The 20843-nt window shown below is 38.3% G+C and overlaps 1 protein-coding gene across 1 annotated transcript in view; it reads left to right on the forward strand.

Moving 5' to 3' along the window:
* The window catches only part of Ccdc192 (coiled-coil domain containing 192), a 129037-nt gene that overhangs the window by 3443 nt on the left and 104751 nt on the right, over nucleotides 1–20843 (forward strand). Inside the window, exon 2 of the mRNA XM_019207863.1 lies at nucleotides 756–807. Coding sequence (XP_019063408.1) covers nucleotides 756–807 — 52 coding nt within the window. The remainder of the gene's footprint in view (nucleotides 1–755; nucleotides 808–20843) is intronic.

Consider the following 20843-nt stretch of genomic DNA (forward strand, 5'->3'; position numbering starts at 1 on the left):
TTCCCCCCCCCCCGCCCCGCTCTTTCTTTCTCTTCTGCAATGCTGGGGATCAAACCCAGGGCTTTATGCATGGTAGGGAAGAACCCTGCCAGCTGAGTTACAGCCCCAGTCCTGATGAAAGAATTCCAGAGGGAAGGGTGAATCATGTAAAACTCTTAAGTAAAATGACCACCGGAGACAGTAATTGGAGTCTGGTGAATTTACCCAGTGCAGTTCCTGTGGAGAGCTACTACTGAGACACTGATTGGAGTGGCTTTGCCCAGAAAAAGGCAAGAACTGCAGGCAGTGAAAATATAGTTTTGCTGTGGAGGCGGTCAGATAAGCAAGCAGAAACAAAAGGATCAAGAGGGTACAAGCTGCAATAATAACATTTATAAGAGAATGATCTAGAGAGAGAGGGAGAAAGAAAACAGTGTAGGAAGTAAGAATTCTCTGAGTCTTGTTAAGAAAATGTTTTTCTCTCTTTCCTTTTTCTTTTTTTAGTTGAAATAAGAGATTCTGCAGGTTTTCAGAACAGATTGTACTGTTCAGACTGGCTATTCTCAAGAGAGCCTTTAAAGTCTATTTTATTTTCTTGGAGTAAAGTTTACATTCCATAATTTTTATTTCCTTTTGAAATATTAGAAATTGACATTTAGAGGACATAGTTGAAAAAGTGTATCTTACATGTTACAGGGTAACAATCTATTTGATTAGAGGTGTGTGTGTGCATGTCTGAAATAAATTTCGGGACTTTAAACTTTACTTTTTTTCAGCATGCAGTCTGCAAATTCAGAGTCAGATGTACAACCCAACAATGAAGCACTGGTAAGAAATAAACTTTGTATGATTTGTTTTATCCAAAAAAAAGAAAAAAGTCATACAGTTAGTGAAACCATTACTTAATTTAATGGATATTGGTGCTTTCTTGGTATCGTTTAGCTTCCATATTTTACGAGTAAGTAAACATTTAAAAATAAAACTGGGAATTCTCTTTCCTAAGCGGAAGACAGGCAGAAGGGGGGCACCAGGAATTTCGGTGTGGGATGGGGTTGTCGTTCCCATCTCAGCGCGTGAGGAATGCCATGCTGCTCTCTGAGGCCTCCCACACTGAGGACATCCTGGGCTATTTTGTGCATCTGTTTGTAAATGAGGAAATCCTAGAATTCAGACAAGATACAGATCTAATACCTTACATGATTTAGTTTAATCTGGGTTTAAATCATGGCCTATTTTATTTAGATTGGGTTTAAATCACAGCCTGTTCCAGGTATAACTTGTTCATTCTCTTTCCACTCAGTCAGCTGATGACATGCACAGTTCTGATCCTCCAAGTCCTGCCTTTTCCGTGAGCTTTTTGATGCTCAGGGAAAGCTGGGTTTTCACTACCCGAGCCCCTGCTGGGCCCCTCCATTGGCAAAAGTGTTATGCTGAGGGTTGTGAAGTGTCGAAGCTGACGGACACTTGGAGGGTCACGATACTCATTCCCTTTTATGGATGTCGGAGACCTTCCCTTAAAGTAATCAGTATTCCCGGAGCTCCACCTAGAAACATTCTGGAACAATCTTTCAGTCCTTAAACGCCACGCAGAGACATTTCTGCCACAATCCTTTCAACTCTAAGGTAGAAATGATATAAAAGGAGGGTCATAGAATTAGGATTCATAGGGCACATTCGGGGTGGTACAGGTGTAGACAGGACTGGGATTCAAAAAACCTGGAATCAGGCCCAGATCTGTCGCCTGCAAGCTGTGTGATGATAGCTAAGTCTTTTGAACACTTTGAGTCTTATTTTCAGCTATAAAATAAGGATAAGGTGACTTAATCTACCTCAGATAACATATGCAGTTATGAAAATGGCGGATAAAGTGCTCAGAGATATACAAGAGTAAAAGCCGGGCGTGGTCGTGCAGACTTGCAATCCTAGCATTCAAGAGGCTGAGTCAGGAGGCTCAGTCTTGAGTTTGAGGACAGCCTGGACTACATAGTGAGACTTTGTCTCAAAAAAAAAAAAGAAATGTAAGAAATATGGAAGAGCATAGTGCTTTGGAATTGATAGTATTCAAATAAGCTCCCCTTAGACCAGGGGACTTGGCTCTATTTCTTTTGCTGTTTGGTAGTTTGTCTTCCAATAACATCCCACCAAGGTCATGGGCTCAGGACAACCAGTTCCCTCATGAGATGGGTATCCAGACTCACGTCTGCACCATTATTTCTTAAATGTTAACACATCAGACTAGTGTCATTTGTCCAATCTGGCCCCAAATAAACTGGACATAGCTTCAAAATCCATATTAATTTTCAGAAGGAGGATTTTAAAAGTTGGGGCAATATGTCAAGAGGAAATAAAATTACATTTGCAAAATAGTTTCAATCAAAATTGTGTCTTCCACTTCTAAAAATAATTTACTCTTATATTGCTTTTCTTAGATAGAGAAAAAAATCTGGATAAATAATTTTTATTGCTTTTATTTGTGCTATTTGTGATCTTGTTACCCATAGAAAGAGTGGCTCTCACCCAGACCACATCAAAAGTATTTTTCTGTGTGGTGGGTACCATTGGGTCCAAGAAATAGGAGACTTTAAGGCACCAATCTGCTTTTTTCCCTTTCCTCTAAAGAAGTTGATCAATCAGTAGACACTGCAAAGTACAAGGTGCCAATTACCACCTTAAGGATTTCTGCCTGCGGCTCCCAAGTAGATCCCTGGAGTTCAGAATCTGTCCTTCTTAATTTACAGTTGACACAGTGGAGAGCTCTGGGGCTTGAAGAAATTGGTCTGCTTTAATTTTTGTCTTTTCACCTTTCTAAACATTTAAATCGGTGTGGTGGTGCACGCCTGTAATCCCAACACTCAGGAGGCTGAGGCAGGAGGATTGCTGTGAGTTCGAGACCAGCCTGGGCTACATAGTGAGTTCCAGGTCAGTCTCAACTACATAGTGAGACCCTGTCTCAAAAAGCCAAAACATAAATAAATAAGTAAACAAACAAATAAATAAACAATAAAAATAAAAGTATACATTTAGCTGGAGGAAGTTGGGATTAGAGACTTCAAAGCCGTCTTTTATCCACGGATAACTGGTGTCTCCTTCCACCACACAGGCCCCTTCGCAGAAGCTCTAGAACATGAAATTCAGCAAAATTAACTTTGCTGTGTATGGCAAAGCAATAAATTTCAAGTGGGTCTCAGTTGCCTCTTTTAAACGATTATTTTTATTTTGGGTAGAAAAGATCAAGATGAAGGATAAAAGCCTTTCAATTGCATGGATACTTCTTGACCATCCCAGCAGATTTAAACACATTCTGCCTTGTGTTGTCATGGAATTGGAAACATTGGGTCTTAGTTTGCCTGTATGCAGTGCTTTCTACTGCTTTAGCTGTTGGGCTTCTTTGTACACTGTATGTTCTCACAGTAATATCTGGGCTTTGTTACTCTCTGTGTGCCTGCAATGAAATTGCAGCCGTTGAAATGTCTCTTCATTAGTAGCATCTGAAATAAAACAGGTGGACTTAACTCCAGGTGTAGTGCTGGGTGACTGAGATCCATGTCCCTCAGATCACAGCCCAGTGAGAGAGGCATCCAGAGTCATTGCTATTTCACTGATACTTCTCCAGGATGGGGACATAGCTCAGTAGCACTGCACTTGCCTGGCAAGTGCCTAGGCCTGAGTTTAATTCCCTGTACCAGAAAAAAGAAAAGAAAAGTACATTGATACTTTTCCTCTTGTTGCTATTATCACCAATTTATAAATTAAGAAATTAAGATGCAGTTTGGCTTAAGGAGCTTCCAGATATTAAGGGACCAAGGCATTGTGGATTCACTGTAGATGGTAGAAACACAGCCTGATCCACGAAGGGCCAGTTTAGAGCTGCTTCTCAGGGGCCAGGTGGTCTCCCTTTATCTTAGCCCTATTTTGGGCCTGTTGTTTAAACCTTCGCTCTGTTTTTCTTCTTATAGAAAACAGCTAGTGCATATAAATCATCTCATTTAAAACTGTTTGGAAAGTGAAAATTCTGTTAGAAAGGGGTTTAGGGTTAGGGTCAGGGTTGTGCTCCCTGAGCTACTCCTGGGAATCCTGGGGCACACAGAGGAGTGGCGTAGAGTCCCGGATGCTAGCGATGAGGCGGAGCCGCGCTTCCAAAATAAGAGTGTGGGGATGATGCTGTCCGTGCCCGAATATCTACTAAGGTGTTCGTAACCTGTCAAAGCTAGGCTTCCTATAAACCTGAGAAGCTATTTAGCTTTCAAGTTGTTATTTTGTGATAATTTCATTAAAGAATCATTATTTTAAGGGTCAAAAATACGGAGCACTTTTTTTGTTTTTAATCTGTGAAGTCAAATTCATAGCACAATGTACAGGAAGTCAGCTTTATGAAAAGACCGTAAAACAGCTAAAAACTTTCAATTTTATAAATTGGGGAAGGTAAACTATACTTTAATTTGTGCTGAATCATCATCTAAAACAAAAGTTTTAGAGAAAGCATATATTATTTTTTTAACATGCTAAGAGGTCTTTCAGAAGATTGTTTTCTGTGCAGAACAAAGTTTTAAATCACTAATCAAGGCTAAGGCATTAACAGCATCATTGTGCCTTAAATAGCACAGGGAGGAGGCCGAAGTTGCGGAGATACACCGTGAAGGCTTCTCCCAGAAGTCATACTCATCATCTCGCCCATGTTTTTGGCAAGAGAAATCACGTGGTCCAAAACAGTTTTAAGGGCTGGGGAATTGAGATCACGTGACAAGCCTGGGAGAAATTTCAGAAATGTCTTAATAGACAGAAAGATATAGCAATATAAAAGCTAGGTTTAAAAAAAGAATTAAACCTAAGAAAAGACACCCTGTATAGTACAGATTACAAGTTAAGGAAAACATTAGCTTCAGAAGTTTACATTTGGATAATAAATTCTATTTAACTTGCAAACAGAGGTTATTAAGAAAAATTAAAACAGATCCAGTAGTCTAAACTGAGGTTGGCCTGAGAACTTGGAGGTGTCCTTTAGAAAATGATCCTTCGCACACAATTGGGCAAGATGACCTATTTCATTTTTAATTTCTATGCTAGAATAAGTGTATAAGAAACAAAAAGTCCTGCCTTCGTGCAAATGTGTTCTTTTATTTTTTTCAAATGTCAACAGGCAAAGACATTTAGAAAACATGTGGCGTTGGAACTGATTGTTTACAGATAGGATGTTTTTCAGAATGCCCCCAAGAGGCATCAGCAGAGCAACAGCTCTTTATACACGGAAGTATTCGGGTGTCCGCAAAACTGTGCCCATGACGTTTTTTCCAGTTGATTCCTTCAAATGGCAAAATGTCCGAAACGACTGGCATCACTTAGGGAAAGTATGCGAGTTTGTGCTGTGAGGCAGTGACACACTCGATCTCTCCACAGGTGGGAAGACGGAGAGGGTTGTGGGTATCGAAGGGAAGCATGGTGGGCAGTGAAAGGGACAGAGCCAAACATTTCCTTTTAGAGATCGAAGCCAACTGTGTATTAATATTTTGGATAAAATCAAATTTCGTGGCAATTTTCTCATCTTCTGCAAGCTGAAGGTTGAAATCAGAGCAAGACTGGGCAAGGGGGAAGTGTGTGTGGAGGCCACCTCGTCAATCAGTCTGACTGAGAGATCATTTGCATTACTGTGACCTGAAAATTCCAAGTGCTCAGTTTCCCTGAGAGATGATATCCTACCAACAAGCTAGGATGCTTATCCAATCCAGCCTTTTCCTCAGGGAGAAGTGGCCCCTTGTGAGGCCCCCTCTGGGTGTTTAGTGAGAGCGTAAGAAAACTGGGGAGCCCTGGCAGTGGAGAGCACAAGGACGCAGGCTCTCCGGGGTGACGCCAGCCTCTGGCTGCCCTCGGTCTCAGCAGAGTGAATCACTTCATTTATTTTGTGAATACATTGCTTAATTTATTTTGAGAGTTCGGTTAAACTAAAGCTAGCTGCTGAGAATAAGCGCCCCAGGTCTTCTTGTCAAGAGAGAGACTGTTTATGTTAGATCAGGTTTCAGAGTCAGCTGGGTATTTTGAAATATGTTTGATAATTTCAATTAATGTGGTATGTTATTTGTGCTCGGTGAAGTTCAGAGAAGTGAAGGGTTTCTCCAAGATGTGATTAGTTTGCTTCTTTGAAATGCTGACTTTTTCCTTGAACAAAGTTATACACTAATGCACAAGGATGACAAGATAACTTAGTCTCTGAAAATTCTGTATCCTGTATTCCACTTGAGCAGCAGGTATAAATATTCAAGAAAAATAATGGGAACATATTTTAACATATCTTATAAATATCCATCTAAATTAGGGTCATGTAATAGAAAATCTAGAAGTCTCCCCTAATTGCTTTCTTTGTGACTGCTCAGTATATAATTCTGAGATTCAAATAGTCCAAATAGAATTGGTTTGTGATTCAAAAACAAATCAACAAACCAACAAAAAAGTTTAGTGTCTACAAAGCAATGTTGCAGAATTATGAGGTAACTTTTAAATAACCCAAATTCTTAATCTTTATCATGGTAGGAAAATAGTCATCATCATTAATTAACTGCATCAAAGTCATCTGATACTTTATTTTTAAAATAATTTTTCAAATAATTCTTGGAAAAATAAAGGCATGGCAAGAAAACCCTCCAATAATATTTTAATAAAATGTAAATATAGCAAATCTCTGTATCAAATAAAAATTTGGACTCGTAACCATAAATGACTGAAGAATGCTATTAAACATCCTTTTAGCAAAACAAAAAAGTCCAAGTTCTTTTTTCAAAACACTGTATGGTACTTCCAGAATAACCTGTTTCCTTTGTTGTTCTTAGAGGTATGTCATTGACTTACTGGTTCCTGAGTTTGAGGACATCCATCTAAGTCTGTAGGAAAATGTGATCTGAATCTCTTGCCTACAGGGCTAATTCTACTCTCAGCATTAGTGTCTGTAACAACACTGTCCAAAAGCAAGCCAGATATGTAATTTTAAATTTTCCAGTAGCCTGGACAGCTAGTGAGACCATGACTCAAAATAAACTTTCTAAAAAGCTCTGGGGATGTAGCTCAGTAGTAGAACACTTGTGTGAAAGAGGCCATGAGTTTAATCTGTAGTACCACACACACACACACACACACACAAAACAACAGGTGAAATTAAACATTTTATTTAACTCAGTATAGCACAAACACTGCCATCTCAACATAGAATCAATATAGGAGTGTCCGTGAGATATCTAACATTCTCATTTAATGTGTGAAGTTTCAAAATCGGGTGTGGGTTGCATATGTAGAACTCACTTCAACTCACACTAAGCGTATTTCGAGGACTCAGAGCCATATGTGATTAGTGGCTCGGGTGTGCTGGATGTGTGCTCTTGCCCGAGGCACCTGCTGCTGTTCTCTACATTCATCTTTTTATTTGTTTAAGAATTCTGAAATATCCTCCTCTGTCAATTTTCTCCTTTGGGCACTATGACTAGCAAAAGAAAAATCCTACATTATCAACTGTGCTCAATGAAAACTAAAAACAGGCTATAAAAATGATGTCTCCTTTTTCATACTTTCTTGAAAGATACTGTAATACCTTTGGCAATAGTAAGAAAATGAAGGATGGTTATAAATTTTGATATTGCAATGTCCTGGGGTTTTCTGCCATCTTTACTTGGTTCTTGTTTCCTTTTTAATCTTTTTAAAATACATGTCTGGAGCCGGCAATTTAGCTCAGTGGTTCCGCTGTCTGCCTCTCAAGCGCAAGGATCTGAGTTCCATCCCCAGTACAAAAAAATAAATAAATAAAATAAATAAAATACATGTCTGGAAATAATTGATTAATAATTATGTAAAATGAGTCCTAGAATGACCAAATAGAAAAATGTTTCCATAACAGGAAAAAAGAACACCAAGTTTCCACAATTTATCTTATATTAATAAAAGGCACCAATAGACCTGTAGGAAAATTGCAAGATAAAATAAATTTAATTCTATGTTTTAAAAATAAAAATATGTGATCTTTGTTTTTTGTCAGGCTATCAGGAAGGATAAAAGTCATGCAATATCAATTTTTACAGATTGAATTGTTCATAAAAGAAAGCCATAAATGTGTCCAATGAACTCTGATGATATATGGAGATTTAAATCATCTTAATTATACAGCATGTGGGGTAAATTTCAGAGACACCTTATTCTTATTTCATTCCTTCCTTGTAAGCTACAGTCTCACATAGTTTTTCTCAAGTTTTCTTTAAAAATTATAATAATAATTTCCTGACTACCACTTTCCTTTGGCCCTAGTCCTAGTTCTCTTGTTCCTCTTTAATTCTTTCTTGTCTCAGAAGCCCCGAAGAACAAACAGATCTAGCAAGATAAAGGGAACAAGTGAAGAAAGTAATATGTAGACCAAACAAAACTCCTTGTTAGCTGGCAGGGGGCGCATAGGCCAGTGATGGTGAACCTTTTAGAGCTTTCAGTGATACAAATGTCCCGCTGTGGCACACGTGCCACAGGTTCGCCACCTCTGACTGTGCCCTCACCAACTCTATGTTCATGTTTGTTCTTAAATTATACATAATTTATCACTTATCACTTTCCCTGAGTATGAGACACCCTTCTAAGTCTCGTGTTACTTACTGCAGCCTCTGAAAACAGGATGCCTCTTTCACTGGGCCAGACTCCATTTCATTTGGCACCCTTTCCGTATCATTCTCATCCACTTTCGAGGCGCACGCGGATGTGTCTGACTGGTGGAGCCTGAGCCATCTGCCTACACGTTGGCTGCGAACGATGCGCGAGAGGGAGCTCCTGGCTTCTACTTTGGATAGCTAGCATTCACGAGATGGGAAATGCTCCAAATAAGGAAAGACACTGCGCAGTTAAAACAGCAAGACAAACAAAATGGCTCCTCTGAGCTCAATTGCGGTGTAACTGGCTCCTTTCACAGATGTGGAAACTGGAGTTCACTGAGGAGCTACTGTGGGTGTGCGCTACCTTCTTTGATATTCTGGCCATTCCTTTTAGAAACATTTGACTGGCAGACCTTAAAGAAGTGGAAACTTACAGCAAAAGGAAGCCCTCTCTGTTCTCCGCTCGCCTTATCATATTGGAATGTACTGTGGAAATTGTTGCTGGGCTTTTATCTGATACAGAAGGATGCATAACATATTTCTCCTTCAGATCCTGGTATAAAGGGAGACTGTACAAATGCCAGGCTGGGAGGAGGAGAGAAATGATTCTCAGGATACTTGAAGTTCAGCTGAGAATTTCCTTGCTAAATTCTGGGAACATCATTGGAATATGGAAATTCTTAAAATTGCAGTTAAATTTCTTGGATTTATTTAGAATCTAAAGGTCACAGGCAGAAAAAAAATAGCTTATCATCTCTTTAAACGCTGTTCTTAATAAAACATTAATTATTGATTTTGTACTGTAACAATAATTTATTTAACAGAATTAACTTGGGAAAACCAGTCATCCTGGAGAATAAAATTCCATGGCTGCCCTCATAAGATGAATTGAAATATCTTCCTTGCACATGTATTTCCTAAAACATTAGGGTTCAGTAGGATAATGTATGCACTGTTGGTCAATCTGAGCAAATATTCGAAATCTAATCTCATACTTAATGTAAGAAAATAACCCTGCCATGCACACACACACACACACACACACACACACACACGCACGTACGCACATGCACATCTTAGCTACTCAAAATACTCAAAGCATCATCTTTACAAATGGGAAAGGTATTTACAATATTTTATTCTCCAATGAATTGGAAACTTTATTTAAAAGCAAATTATATATTAATTAAAGAAATAATTTCTTTAGAAAGATTACCTTATTTTTATTTTTTTATTTTATAATTTTTATTATGTTCAATCTTTTTTGTACTTCTCACAATATTTTTAAGTATGTAAAGAACAGTCGATCTCACTTTAAAATACACTAATTCTCTCACTTCATTTTATGTCTGTTTTATTCACTTGTGTTGTAGTACTTTTTAAAAATTTTATTTATTTACTTTTTGGATTTTGTTTTTGTTTTGAGATAGGGTCTCACTATGTAGTTGAGACTGACCTGGAACTCACTATGTAGCCCAGGCTTGTCTTGAACTCACAGCGATCCTCCTGCCTCAGCCTCCTGAGTGCTGGGATTACAGGCGTGTGCCACCACGCCTGGCTTATGTTGTAGTATTTTAAATCTTACATTGTGATAAATTACACATAACATTTATTATTTAAAGATTTTTAAATTGTACAGTTCAGTAACAGTAAACCTGCTTCCATTGGTGCATAAGTGGTCCTTTGAGCATTCTTATCCTGTAAAATTGAAACTTTATACCTGTTAATTCCCTATTTCTCTCTCTCTCCTATACTTTGCTGAAGAAATACAAATATTTTCTATTAGTGAGATTACCTTGCTTTGTCTATTTTCCTTTTTTTTTTTTTTTGGTTTTTTGGCCAGGGTCTCACTATGTAGTTGAGACTGACCTGAAACTCACAGTATAGCCCAGGCTGGTTTCAAACTCCAACAATCCTCCTTCCTCAGCCTCCCAAATTCTGGGATTATAGGCATGTGCCACCATGCCAGGCTTCTATTTTCCTTTTTTATCAGGAAGAAAATATATTGTCTTAGGTGAATACCAGTTGTTGAAAAATTTCATTTCTATCATCCAGGTGTACTGCTTGTTCTGTTGTCCAGAAAAAGAAAAATACAGTAGTGTGTATCTTCTGAGCTTGGGGCATTTCCCTAGGAAAAAAGGGTTATTCATTTGATCATCTGAATAGCTTATGATAGGGGTGGCATAAGCATGTCAAAACTGTAATTCATCAAGATTTGCATTTTATTTTAGAATGAAAACCAAAAGAGGATGGAATATAAAGTTCCTTTTAAATAATGAAATATTAATTCGGTTTACATGGACAGGACTGAAAAGCATAGTATATACAAAACCATGCATGTGTATACCATGTGTGTGTGTGTGTGTGTGTGTGTGTGTGTGTGTGTATTTATGAGAAGTGTAACCACAAGTTTTATCAAGTTTTCACAGGAGTTTGTCATATTCCTAAATCAAAATCTTAAGGGTTATTTTGGGTCACAGAACAAATCCTGTAAGATAATAGGGACTCAAATTCTTTGTGGCCACACCCTGTTAACTTTACTGTAAACTATGGAAGATATATATTCTTTACAAGGTCCCTCCTGATACTGTTTGTACAAAATCTCTGAAAATCCATAAAGCAGTGTTATTTGAAATAGAATGGGAACATTTGAAAACAGGTTATGACAGCCTTTTACTACTTCCTAACATTTACCAGAATCCTCATCAAAGAGACAAGAACAAGGTCCCAAAGCACAGTGCACTATATTGGTGAATGAGCATAAAGCTGTTAAATACATACTAAACTTTTGACATTCTTCTAATTTTACATAAAATCAAATCCCAGAACTTTGGTATTGGGCAGAGAATTCTGATAAGAGTATTAATCATATCTGTCTTGTTATTATTTATTTGTCCATTACTTAGCGTAGCACCTGAACAATAGCCCTCAATTTTTGAACTAAAATGAATTAAACTGATTTAAACCACATTGAAATAAGGCCTGGCATGTTAAGCGCTCTGGGTAGGTCATTAGTTAAGGCTATTTATGAAGCTATCAAATATTACATGGTTATGTCCACTTCCATAACAATCTTTTTTAAAATTAAATTTATTGGTACATTGAAGATATACAGTATAATGAGATTCATCAGTGGAAATTTGCACCTTTACATAATCCATCTTGGTTCTTACTTTTCCCGCATTCCCCTGTCCTCCCTTGATCTTCTCCACCCCTCCCTATCTACAAAGACTTTGTTTCTATTTTTCATTTTCTCATATTAATTGCATTCTCTTCCTTTCCCGACCCCTCCCACTTCCCTTTCTTCTTTGCACCTTTTCTTCCTATTTCACATTATCTATTATACCTTATAGTTCCTATTTACACTCTCAGTTTTTTACACCAGAGAAGATATTCGCTATTTACACATGTGTCCTATTTATTTCACTTAAGAGTATGGGCTCAATGTGCATCCATTTAGCTATAAATGTCTCTAGTTTCTCATTTTTTTGTGTGTGTGCTGGGAAATGAGCTCAGGACCTTCCACTTGCAAGGCAAGTTTAGTGCCACTGAGCTAAATCCCAGCCCTAGTTTCTCATTCTTTATGGCTGAGTAGTACTCCATTATATTTAAAAAAAGAAAGACACATTTTCTTTATCCAGTCTCCTGTTGATGGGTAATTGGGCTGCTTCCAAGTTTTAGCTATCACGAATTGTGCTGCTGTGAACATGGGTGTACATATATCACTATGGTAAGATTCTTTTAATTCTTTGGGGAAGATGCCAAGCAGAGAAATAGCAGGATCAAATGAGACTTCCAATCCTAGCTCTTTGAGTTATCTCCATACTGATTTCCACAGTGGCTGAGCCAATCTGCACTCCCACCAGCAGTGGAGCAGGGCTCCTCTTTCCCCACAGCCCTGGCAGCAATTATTATTGGTTGATTTCATGTTAGAAGCCATTCTTTCTGGGGTGAGGTGGAATCTCAGCATGGTTTTTATTTCTATCTCTTGAATGACCGGTGATGTTGAATATTTTTTTCATATGTTTATTTGCTATTTCTACATATTTCTCTGAGAAATGTCTGCTCATTTCAGATGCCCATTTTTGGATTGGGCATTTAAATTTGGGAGGGTTGATTTTTTAAAAACTCTTTACATAGTTTAGATAGTAGACCTTTGTATGAGGAACAGTTGGTAAAAAGTTTTTCCCACATGTGGATCGTCTCTTCACACTGTTGATGGTTTCTCTTGCTGTGCAGAAGCTTTTTAATAAGAAGAGACCCCACTTGATTGTTTGTGCTAGTTCATGGGCAACACAAATTTTGTTCATAAAGTCTTTTCCTACACCAATACCTTCCAAGAGTTCTGCGTAACCTCTCTTGCAGCTGGTTCAGTGTTTCTGTTTTAATATTTAGATCTTTAACACATTTTGATTTTAGTTTAGCATATGCTGAGAGTAATAGGTCAAGTTTTAATCTTTGGCAAGTTTTTCAGCACCGCTTATTAAAGAGGCTATATTTCATCCAGTGAGGGTGTGTGGCTCCTTTGTGAAAGATGAGGTTGCTGAGTGTGTCTGGATTTGTTTCTGCATCTTCTAATCTATTCCACTGATCCTCAGTCATGTTTCATTGCCAGTACCCTGTTATTTTTATCCCAGCAGCTTTGTAGTATAGTTTCAAGTTGGGATTTGTGATACCCTCTACCTTGTCTTTATTGCCTAGAATTGTTTTTGCTATTCTAGGTCTCTTCTGGTTCCAATGAATTTTTGGATTGTTTTCTCAAGTTCCACAAAGTATACTGCTGGGATTTCAGTGGAGATTGCATTGAATCTATATAGCAGTTTTGTAAGCATGGCCATTATCACTATAATGATTCTTCCTACCCAGAGCAAGGGATTTCTTTCCATTTTCTGATATCCTCCTTACTCTCTTCTTTTCAGAGTGCTGAAAATTTCAGAGTAGGGCTCTTTGATTTCTTTCATTAGATTGATTCCTAGTTATTTCATTTTTTTGGATGGTATTGTGAAAGGAATTGATTTTCTCATTTCTCTCTCAGTGAGTGTGTTTTTCATGGGGGTTGACCTTGTATCCAGATACTCTACTGAATTTTATCATTAAGTCTAGAAGCCATTTGCTGGAGTTCTTTGGGTGTTCTATATAGAGTATCACGTCATCTGAAAGTAATGACAATTTGACTTCTTTATTTCATATCTTTATTCTTTTTATTTCTTTCTCTTGTCTAATTGCTGTGGCTAATGTTTTCAAAGGCATATTGAACAGGACTCCTGATAGTGGAAATACTTGTCTTGTTCCTGATTTAAGCATGAAGGATTTCAGTTTTTGACCATTTATTATGATATTGGCTGTTTGTTTTTCATAGATGGCATTAGCAGATTGAGATAGAGACCTTCTATTATAATTTTTATAGGGTTTTTAATCATAAAGACATGTTGGATTTTGTTGAATGCTTTTTCTGCATCTATTGAGATGATGATATGGTTTTTGTACTTGGCTCTATTAATATAGTATATTTTATTTATTGATTTGCATAGGTTGAATGATCCCTGCATCCCTGGCATGAATCCCACTTGGTCAGGGTGAATGACCTTCTTGATGATCTTCTGTATTCTATTTGCCAGTATCTTATTAAGAATTTCTGCATCTATGTTCATTAGTGAGACTGGCCTATAGTTCTCTCTTTTGGTTGGGCCTTTGCTTTGGGGGTCAAGGTGATGTTTGCTTCCAGGAATGAATTTGGAAGTGCTGCTTCCCTTTCAGTTTCATTGTGGAGTTTAAACAATAGTGGCAGTAGTTCCTCTAAATGTCTTGTAGAATTCAGCAGTGAGGCCATCAGGACCCAGACTTTTCTTAGTTGGTAAGTTTTTAATTACATTTTCAATTTCATTGATTGATATAGGGTTGTTTAGAATTTTTAGGTCATCTCCATCCAACTTTGGTAATTCATACATCTCTAGGAATCTGTTCATTTCTTCTGTGTTTTCCATTTTATTGGTGTGTAGGTTCTTGAAGTGGGTCTTGATGATCCTCTGGATTTCTACTGTGTCTGTTGTACTTTCATTTCTAATTGCATGGATTTGGGCCTTTTCTTTTTTTTTTAAAGGTTGGCTAAGGTTTTGTCAATTTTGCTTATTCTTTCAAAGAACCAACTCTTGGCTTCATTGATTTTTTGTATTGTTTTCATGTCCATTTCATGTCCATTAGTATTTGTTTTATGTAGTTGAGTGTACTTGTATTTGGTATATAGATATATAGATACATAAATAGATTGATTGATTGATTGTTATCTCTTCCTCTTGGTTCCCTTTACAAGGATGTAGTGTCCTTCTTTGTCTCTCTTAATCAGTGCTGGTTTTGAAGTCCATTTTATCTGTAAAGCAGATAGCTACTCATTCTTTTTGTAGGGTTCCTGTGGCATAGAGTATTGTTTTCCACCCTTCAACTTTAAGTGTATGAATTTTTTTAATTCAGTGTGTTTCTTAAATGCAGCATATTGTTGTATCTTGCTTCCTGATCCATTGTGCCAGTGTATTCTTTTGACTGGTGAATTGAGAACATTATCATTGATGGCTATAACTGATTTGCATTGACTTATCTTTGTCATGACTTTTTCTTTTTGTTGGATTCTCCCCTTTGCATTTAATTTCTTGTCATGTCTGATAGATTTATTCAGCTGGACTTCCTGGGGTTGTAATCCTCATTGTCTTTTCCTAGGATATTTTTGGAGCACTGGTTTGGATTTCATGAAGTTCCTAAGGTGCTCTTTGTCATGAAAGTATCTCATTTCTCCATCAATTTTGGAAGTTTTGCAGGGTACATCAATTTGGGTTGGAGTTTGTTTTCCTTTAGGGCTTGAAATAGGTTATTCTAAGCTCTTGCTTTGAGAGTTTGTATTGCGATGTCTGCTGTGATTCTGATGGGCTTTACTTTGTATGAGATTTGTTTCTTTTCTCTAACTGCTTGTAGAATTTTGTTCTTCTGTTGTGTTTCTGGAATCTTAGCTATTATATGTCTAGGTGTAGCTTTTTTTCATCATGGCTAGTTGGGGTCCTATATGCCTCACTTGTCTGTCAATTTCTTTTTCCATACTTGGGAAGTTTTCTGCCATTACTTCTGTGAACAGTTGTTTTTTAATGTTGTTTGCACTCTCCTTTCCTTCATTGATTTTGATGTTATTCTTCTTTGCATTGTCTAGTAACTGCTGAATTGATTTGTCATGGTCCCTTACTATTTTTAAGATAATTTTCTTTTCATGGTAACTAATTGCAATCCTATTTTCTGTATCTGAAATTCTGGCCTCACATTGGCTTATTCTGCATGTAAACTTTCAATAATCTCCTGGAAATCTGTTTGCATCTGTTTTATGGATTCCATTTGTTTCCTATGTTGGGATTCCTCTTTGGCTGGGAGCTGTGCCTCCCACTTTCTGTTGTCTGAGTCAGCTTCTGGCTAGGGTCTTTGCACACTTATCAATAGCATAGGGGTGAGCCTCTGGCTGTTGCTTGTGCACCTTTGTGGCTCTTTTCCTATTGGGCCCATGGTGGGATCGGTGTGTTCAAGCCTCTGAGGTTGGGGAAGAACCCAAGCTGGGATCTGCCTGCAGCCATGCTCCTCTGGTCCACAGAGCTGCTCCCTGGGATATGTGTGCATTTATTGGTGGATGGCAGGACTCTGGCTGAAGCTTGTGCACATGTCCATAACAACAATCTTATAGATTAATATCAGAGTCAACAATTCCCTTCCAACACCATTTTCCTTTGCAGTGATGGTATAGAAAAAGTAAGTTTTTCACAAGATGAAAAGCTGACCTTTAGGGAAGTGTGTGTGTGTGTGTTTACTAGAAAAAAATAGAATCCTAGAATCTTACTAAGGCAGGTAACTGGATAAATAGTACAATTTTATTTTGTGCAAGTTCTGGGGAATTTCATGGGCCATAGTTCTGGATAGACCACTGTATACAACATTTACTTCATAATTAATAGAGTGGAAGACTTTAAGCATTTGGATTTCATAAACCAGTAAGAACTAACATCCAAAAATAATTATGAAAATAATAAGGCCTAGCTCTCATAGGACTGTCAAGATTTCTTTTTTTTCTCAAAAATATGCTAAAATACAAGAGTTTCCTTTCCATACACCACCATCATCAGTTGTTAAAGAAATATCCTCTACCCCAAAAATAAAGCAATCACAATCTCAGAATAAAAGACTGTCCTCTAAATGGAAAACATTTGGCTTTATAAAAAATTTACAGTACTGTTTTTTAACTCTTGCTTTTATCCTTTTGTTGCTCACTGGTGAAAATGTTATCACAATCCATCAAGGCTCTGTTGGCTGGCATTTGGGAACCACCAGTAGAATTAAAACCCTCTGGGTTGAGGTTTCTTTGTGTCCTGTCATCCAAGTCTTAGCCCATCTGCCCCCCTTCTCCTCTCCACCTTCCTCTCCTGTGTTCTTTCCCAGGAAGGTGGCCTTTCCAAACCTGTCATGCAGGCTCCCTCACTTGTTGCTTCTTGAGACATAGGCAAGAGAGCAGAGGGTGAGAGGGAGAAGGTCAGGCTATGATTATCTGTAATGTTCCCTTTCCCTTCTCCCTACCTGTTCAGGTCAAGGTAAGGTAAAGGCACCTGTACTTCTAGGTGGTACCTGTCCCTCCTTTGTTGATGCCAATACACTGTCCACACCTTTGTCAACAATCCCTTCATTTGCCCCTCCTTAATCACTCCTGTGCAGTGGCCACCTGTTTCCTGCCAGGAAACATATTCTTTATTGAAAGATGAAAGCATCGAGACCCAGGCAAGTGAACCATTCTGCCCAGAGCCCCACAGCCACTGGGAAGCATGGGCTTCTGGCAAACCCACTGGGTCTCCTTAGAGTTCACTGGGCATCATCCCATGGCCACTTACTGCTCAGTCACATGAGGAACACCTTCTACAACCCCTACTTGTCATCTCTTCATGTTTCAAGTTTAAATATCTTATTGGGTGCTTATCAAGGCACAGAGAAATGCTTCTTTCCCTGGAGTAACTTAAAACCAGGAAAATAGAGTTTTAAAAATTTTGCTTCCATAGAAATAGAGCCCAAGAAACTACTACGAAAGCTAAACACAAAAGTATGTGAAAGCAATGAAATTCCCACTGTACATTGAATTCTGACCTTAAAGATGAGCAGGGACATAAATCTGCCCAGTGTAAGGGCCTGAGGTGTAGGAGAAGATAATCAGTTGGGAAAATACTTGAATTTCCAAATGAAATATGAGCAGTTTGCAGAAGGCTGAGGCACTGTGGGTCCATAGATGCCTGTAGGGATGGAGGGCAGTAGTAAGTAGGTGAGATATCAAACAGGAAGTTAAACCATTGCAAATTGTGTTTAAATTATGGTTTAAATAGCAGGGAGTCAGTGCACCTCTAAGCAAGGCAACCACTGGGAGCCTGGCATGTTAGGAGTCTCAGGTTGTTTCAGACACTAAATTTACTGAAACTGACCTGTGTCAAAAATGTACTACAAAGGTGACTTTTGTTGAACAGCGTTGCTATTAAACAAATGCACATGCACATATTTACTGCTTTAGCTTTGTTCTTAATTATATCTTTGACTGAATTTCCCACTGCTGTTGTTTGATCACTTGCTGTCACAAAAGTGTCCCTATGGGTATTCTTTTTTTTTTTAATGAGGACTGTAAAATAAAATTATTCTTCTTATAGGATCAATGGAATTATTAATATAATTGTGAAGTGAAGTGAAGACTTCGTTTGTTGAAGTATTTGCCTGCTTCACTTGATCGGTTATCACTCAGTCCTTACAAAAAACCCACAACACCAACTTTTCAGCCATCACTTTGCCCTGTGCTGCACCATCTGGCCCCTGGCCCTGGCAAGCAGCACTTCCCTGGGGCTCTGTCTCCAGGCATGTGGATATGGGGAAAATATTGCTCAAAGAAGTCACTGTTTTAACCTTTCAGCATGAAGAACTACTCTATCTGGTGCAACCACCTTCCTTGACTGCTGGGACTGAAGTCAATCAACACGTCTTATTGGATTCCCATTAAATGCTTGGCAAGGTCCTGTCTGGCCTCTGTACACAGGAGCCTTTCTAGATATAGCAAAAGAAGTTGGAGCAGAAACCTTGAACCAGTTCTCAAGGATAGGAGGACTTTATATGGCTGGAGGAGAAAAGCAAGGGCACTCCAGCACAAAGAAATAAAAGTTTAAAAGCAAGGAAGGGGATAATGAGAAAGTACTGGGATAGGTTAGAGAAGTCTAGATACAAAATTAGTACAAAAACTTGGATGTTTCTCTAAATTTTCAAATGATAAAGCTTTATAACTACAAGAAAGTCTACTCAAAATCTCATGTAAGATTTGTTCAAAATTAGTAAACTATCAACCCAAACACATGTAAGTCAAGTGTCTTTCCTAGTAATCAAAGAGATTGTTCAATTAAATACTGCTTACATATTATTCTAGTTTGATCATCTTAGCAGCATGTGTGTAGGTTCTTGTCTTAACATTTGGTAGAAATTTTTTCAGATAAAAAATGGAAATTAGCAGGAATTACTAAATTGCTGGAACTTATCATTTGGAAATTCACATATAGGCTCAATCCTCAAACACTGATGATCGCCTATATTTTCAGAAGTTTGATGTCAGGTAACAGACTGTGAATGTGCCCATCTGCCAGTGTTCCCACTGCCAAGTGATTTCGTGCCCATCACCAACACACTTTGCATGTGTCCATGCACTTCAGGAAGCAGGATCAAATGGAACCCTAGCTTTCTGATCCTCTGCCGTTGCATCCTGCAGAATGGACACTGACTGACTACATGTGCCTTCAGTGTTTTTGAAGCCACACATCTGCTTCCAAGCCTTCTAACTCCTTGTTTTACTTATTTCTGAAATTACTCTTGACTTATCTTTCACTCCTTCCTTCAGTTCACTGGGTCATCTCTTATCAAAAAATACTTGCCCTTAAGGGAGTGGGAAAAGCCAGAGCACCACCCAGCAATCCGGGGTGAAGCTTCAGGGTGGGGTGGCGAGCTCTTGGGAAAGAAAGGCTTTAGAGGGAAGAGGCAAAGTTTGCGGCTGGGATAGAGGTACAGAAGATAGACTGAGTTCTTCACAGTTTGCTCTGTTCTTTCCCCATTTTATAATATATAACAATTTCCTAAATTTATCTGTACAACAGCCCCATATTATCTAAAAACAGTCTCTTCCGTTAAACCTGTTCCATTTGGCTTTGCTTTTAAATGTTCTTGTCTTACTGAAAATGTTGCCTTCCTTGGATGGGAAATTTGGGATATTTGGAGAAAAAAAATCTTAGAAAAGTGGATTAGCTGGCCCTATTCATTTGTTCAAAAGGATTTTTACCTTTTCCTTTTTGCTGGCATATGTTTGCAATATGAAATAGCTATGTCCATACTGGAGAATTGGTACATACAAGTGTGCAACATGTGGATCAGTTTTGATCCCTTTATTGCTCTACAATGATTTTTTAAAAGTTCCTCCTGAGATCAAACTTCAGATGAATAGATTCTCCCTGAAAATAGCAGTGTATATCAGCCAGTCTCAGTCTTTATGGATATGCTGGCCTCATGACAATGCACTCTTTCTACGAAAAATGATTTGCAGCATGTATTTATTTCCAGCTACCAATACACACCCAAAAAACTTGCTTTCGAAACTTGCTGAGAATATTTGGACCCACTCTTAACATTGTGAAAATCATCCTGAGGTAGGGATGGTCCCTGGTCCACGTAGTCCTTAGGACCCTTCTGGTCCAAGATACTGATTCCCTGAAGGCAAACTTTTAACAGTGATTGTGCAACTCTGTGGGGCAGAGCTTGACTTAGAGTCCAGCTCGTTTCTGAGATTTAGCAACACTTCCTTGCCCCTCACCTACAGAGTTCCATTTATCTCAGAAACCAGTGGCAGAGCTCGGGGTTCAGCAGTTATAGGATCTGAATGAATGCTTTACCTTTATGGTTGGTTCCATTTACCACCAGATGGCTCTATTGCATCAGCAGGAAATGCACACGTGTGTAAATTGGTAGTGGTTTAAACCAAAGGGAAAAATAAAGCAACAGTTAGAAACACTGCTTATTCTTTATAGGGCTAATCAGAAGCAGCTGAGACAGCAGAAACATCTTGAGGAAACAGGACACACCCAGGGGAAAATATAGGAAGGTCATAGTGCTGGCATGTATGAGGTATTCCTTTTTAGTTTGCACAGTATTCTGTAATTCTTTTTTTTTTTTTTTTTTTTT

The sequence above is a fragment of the Fukomys damarensis genome, unplaced genomic scaffold (genome assembly GCF_012274545.1).
Source record: "Fukomys damarensis isolate Sample0158 unplaced genomic scaffold, DMR_v1.0_HiC HiC_scaffold_3, whole genome shotgun sequence".
Taxonomy (NCBI): domain Eukaryota; kingdom Metazoa; phylum Chordata; class Mammalia; order Rodentia; family Bathyergidae; genus Fukomys; species Fukomys damarensis.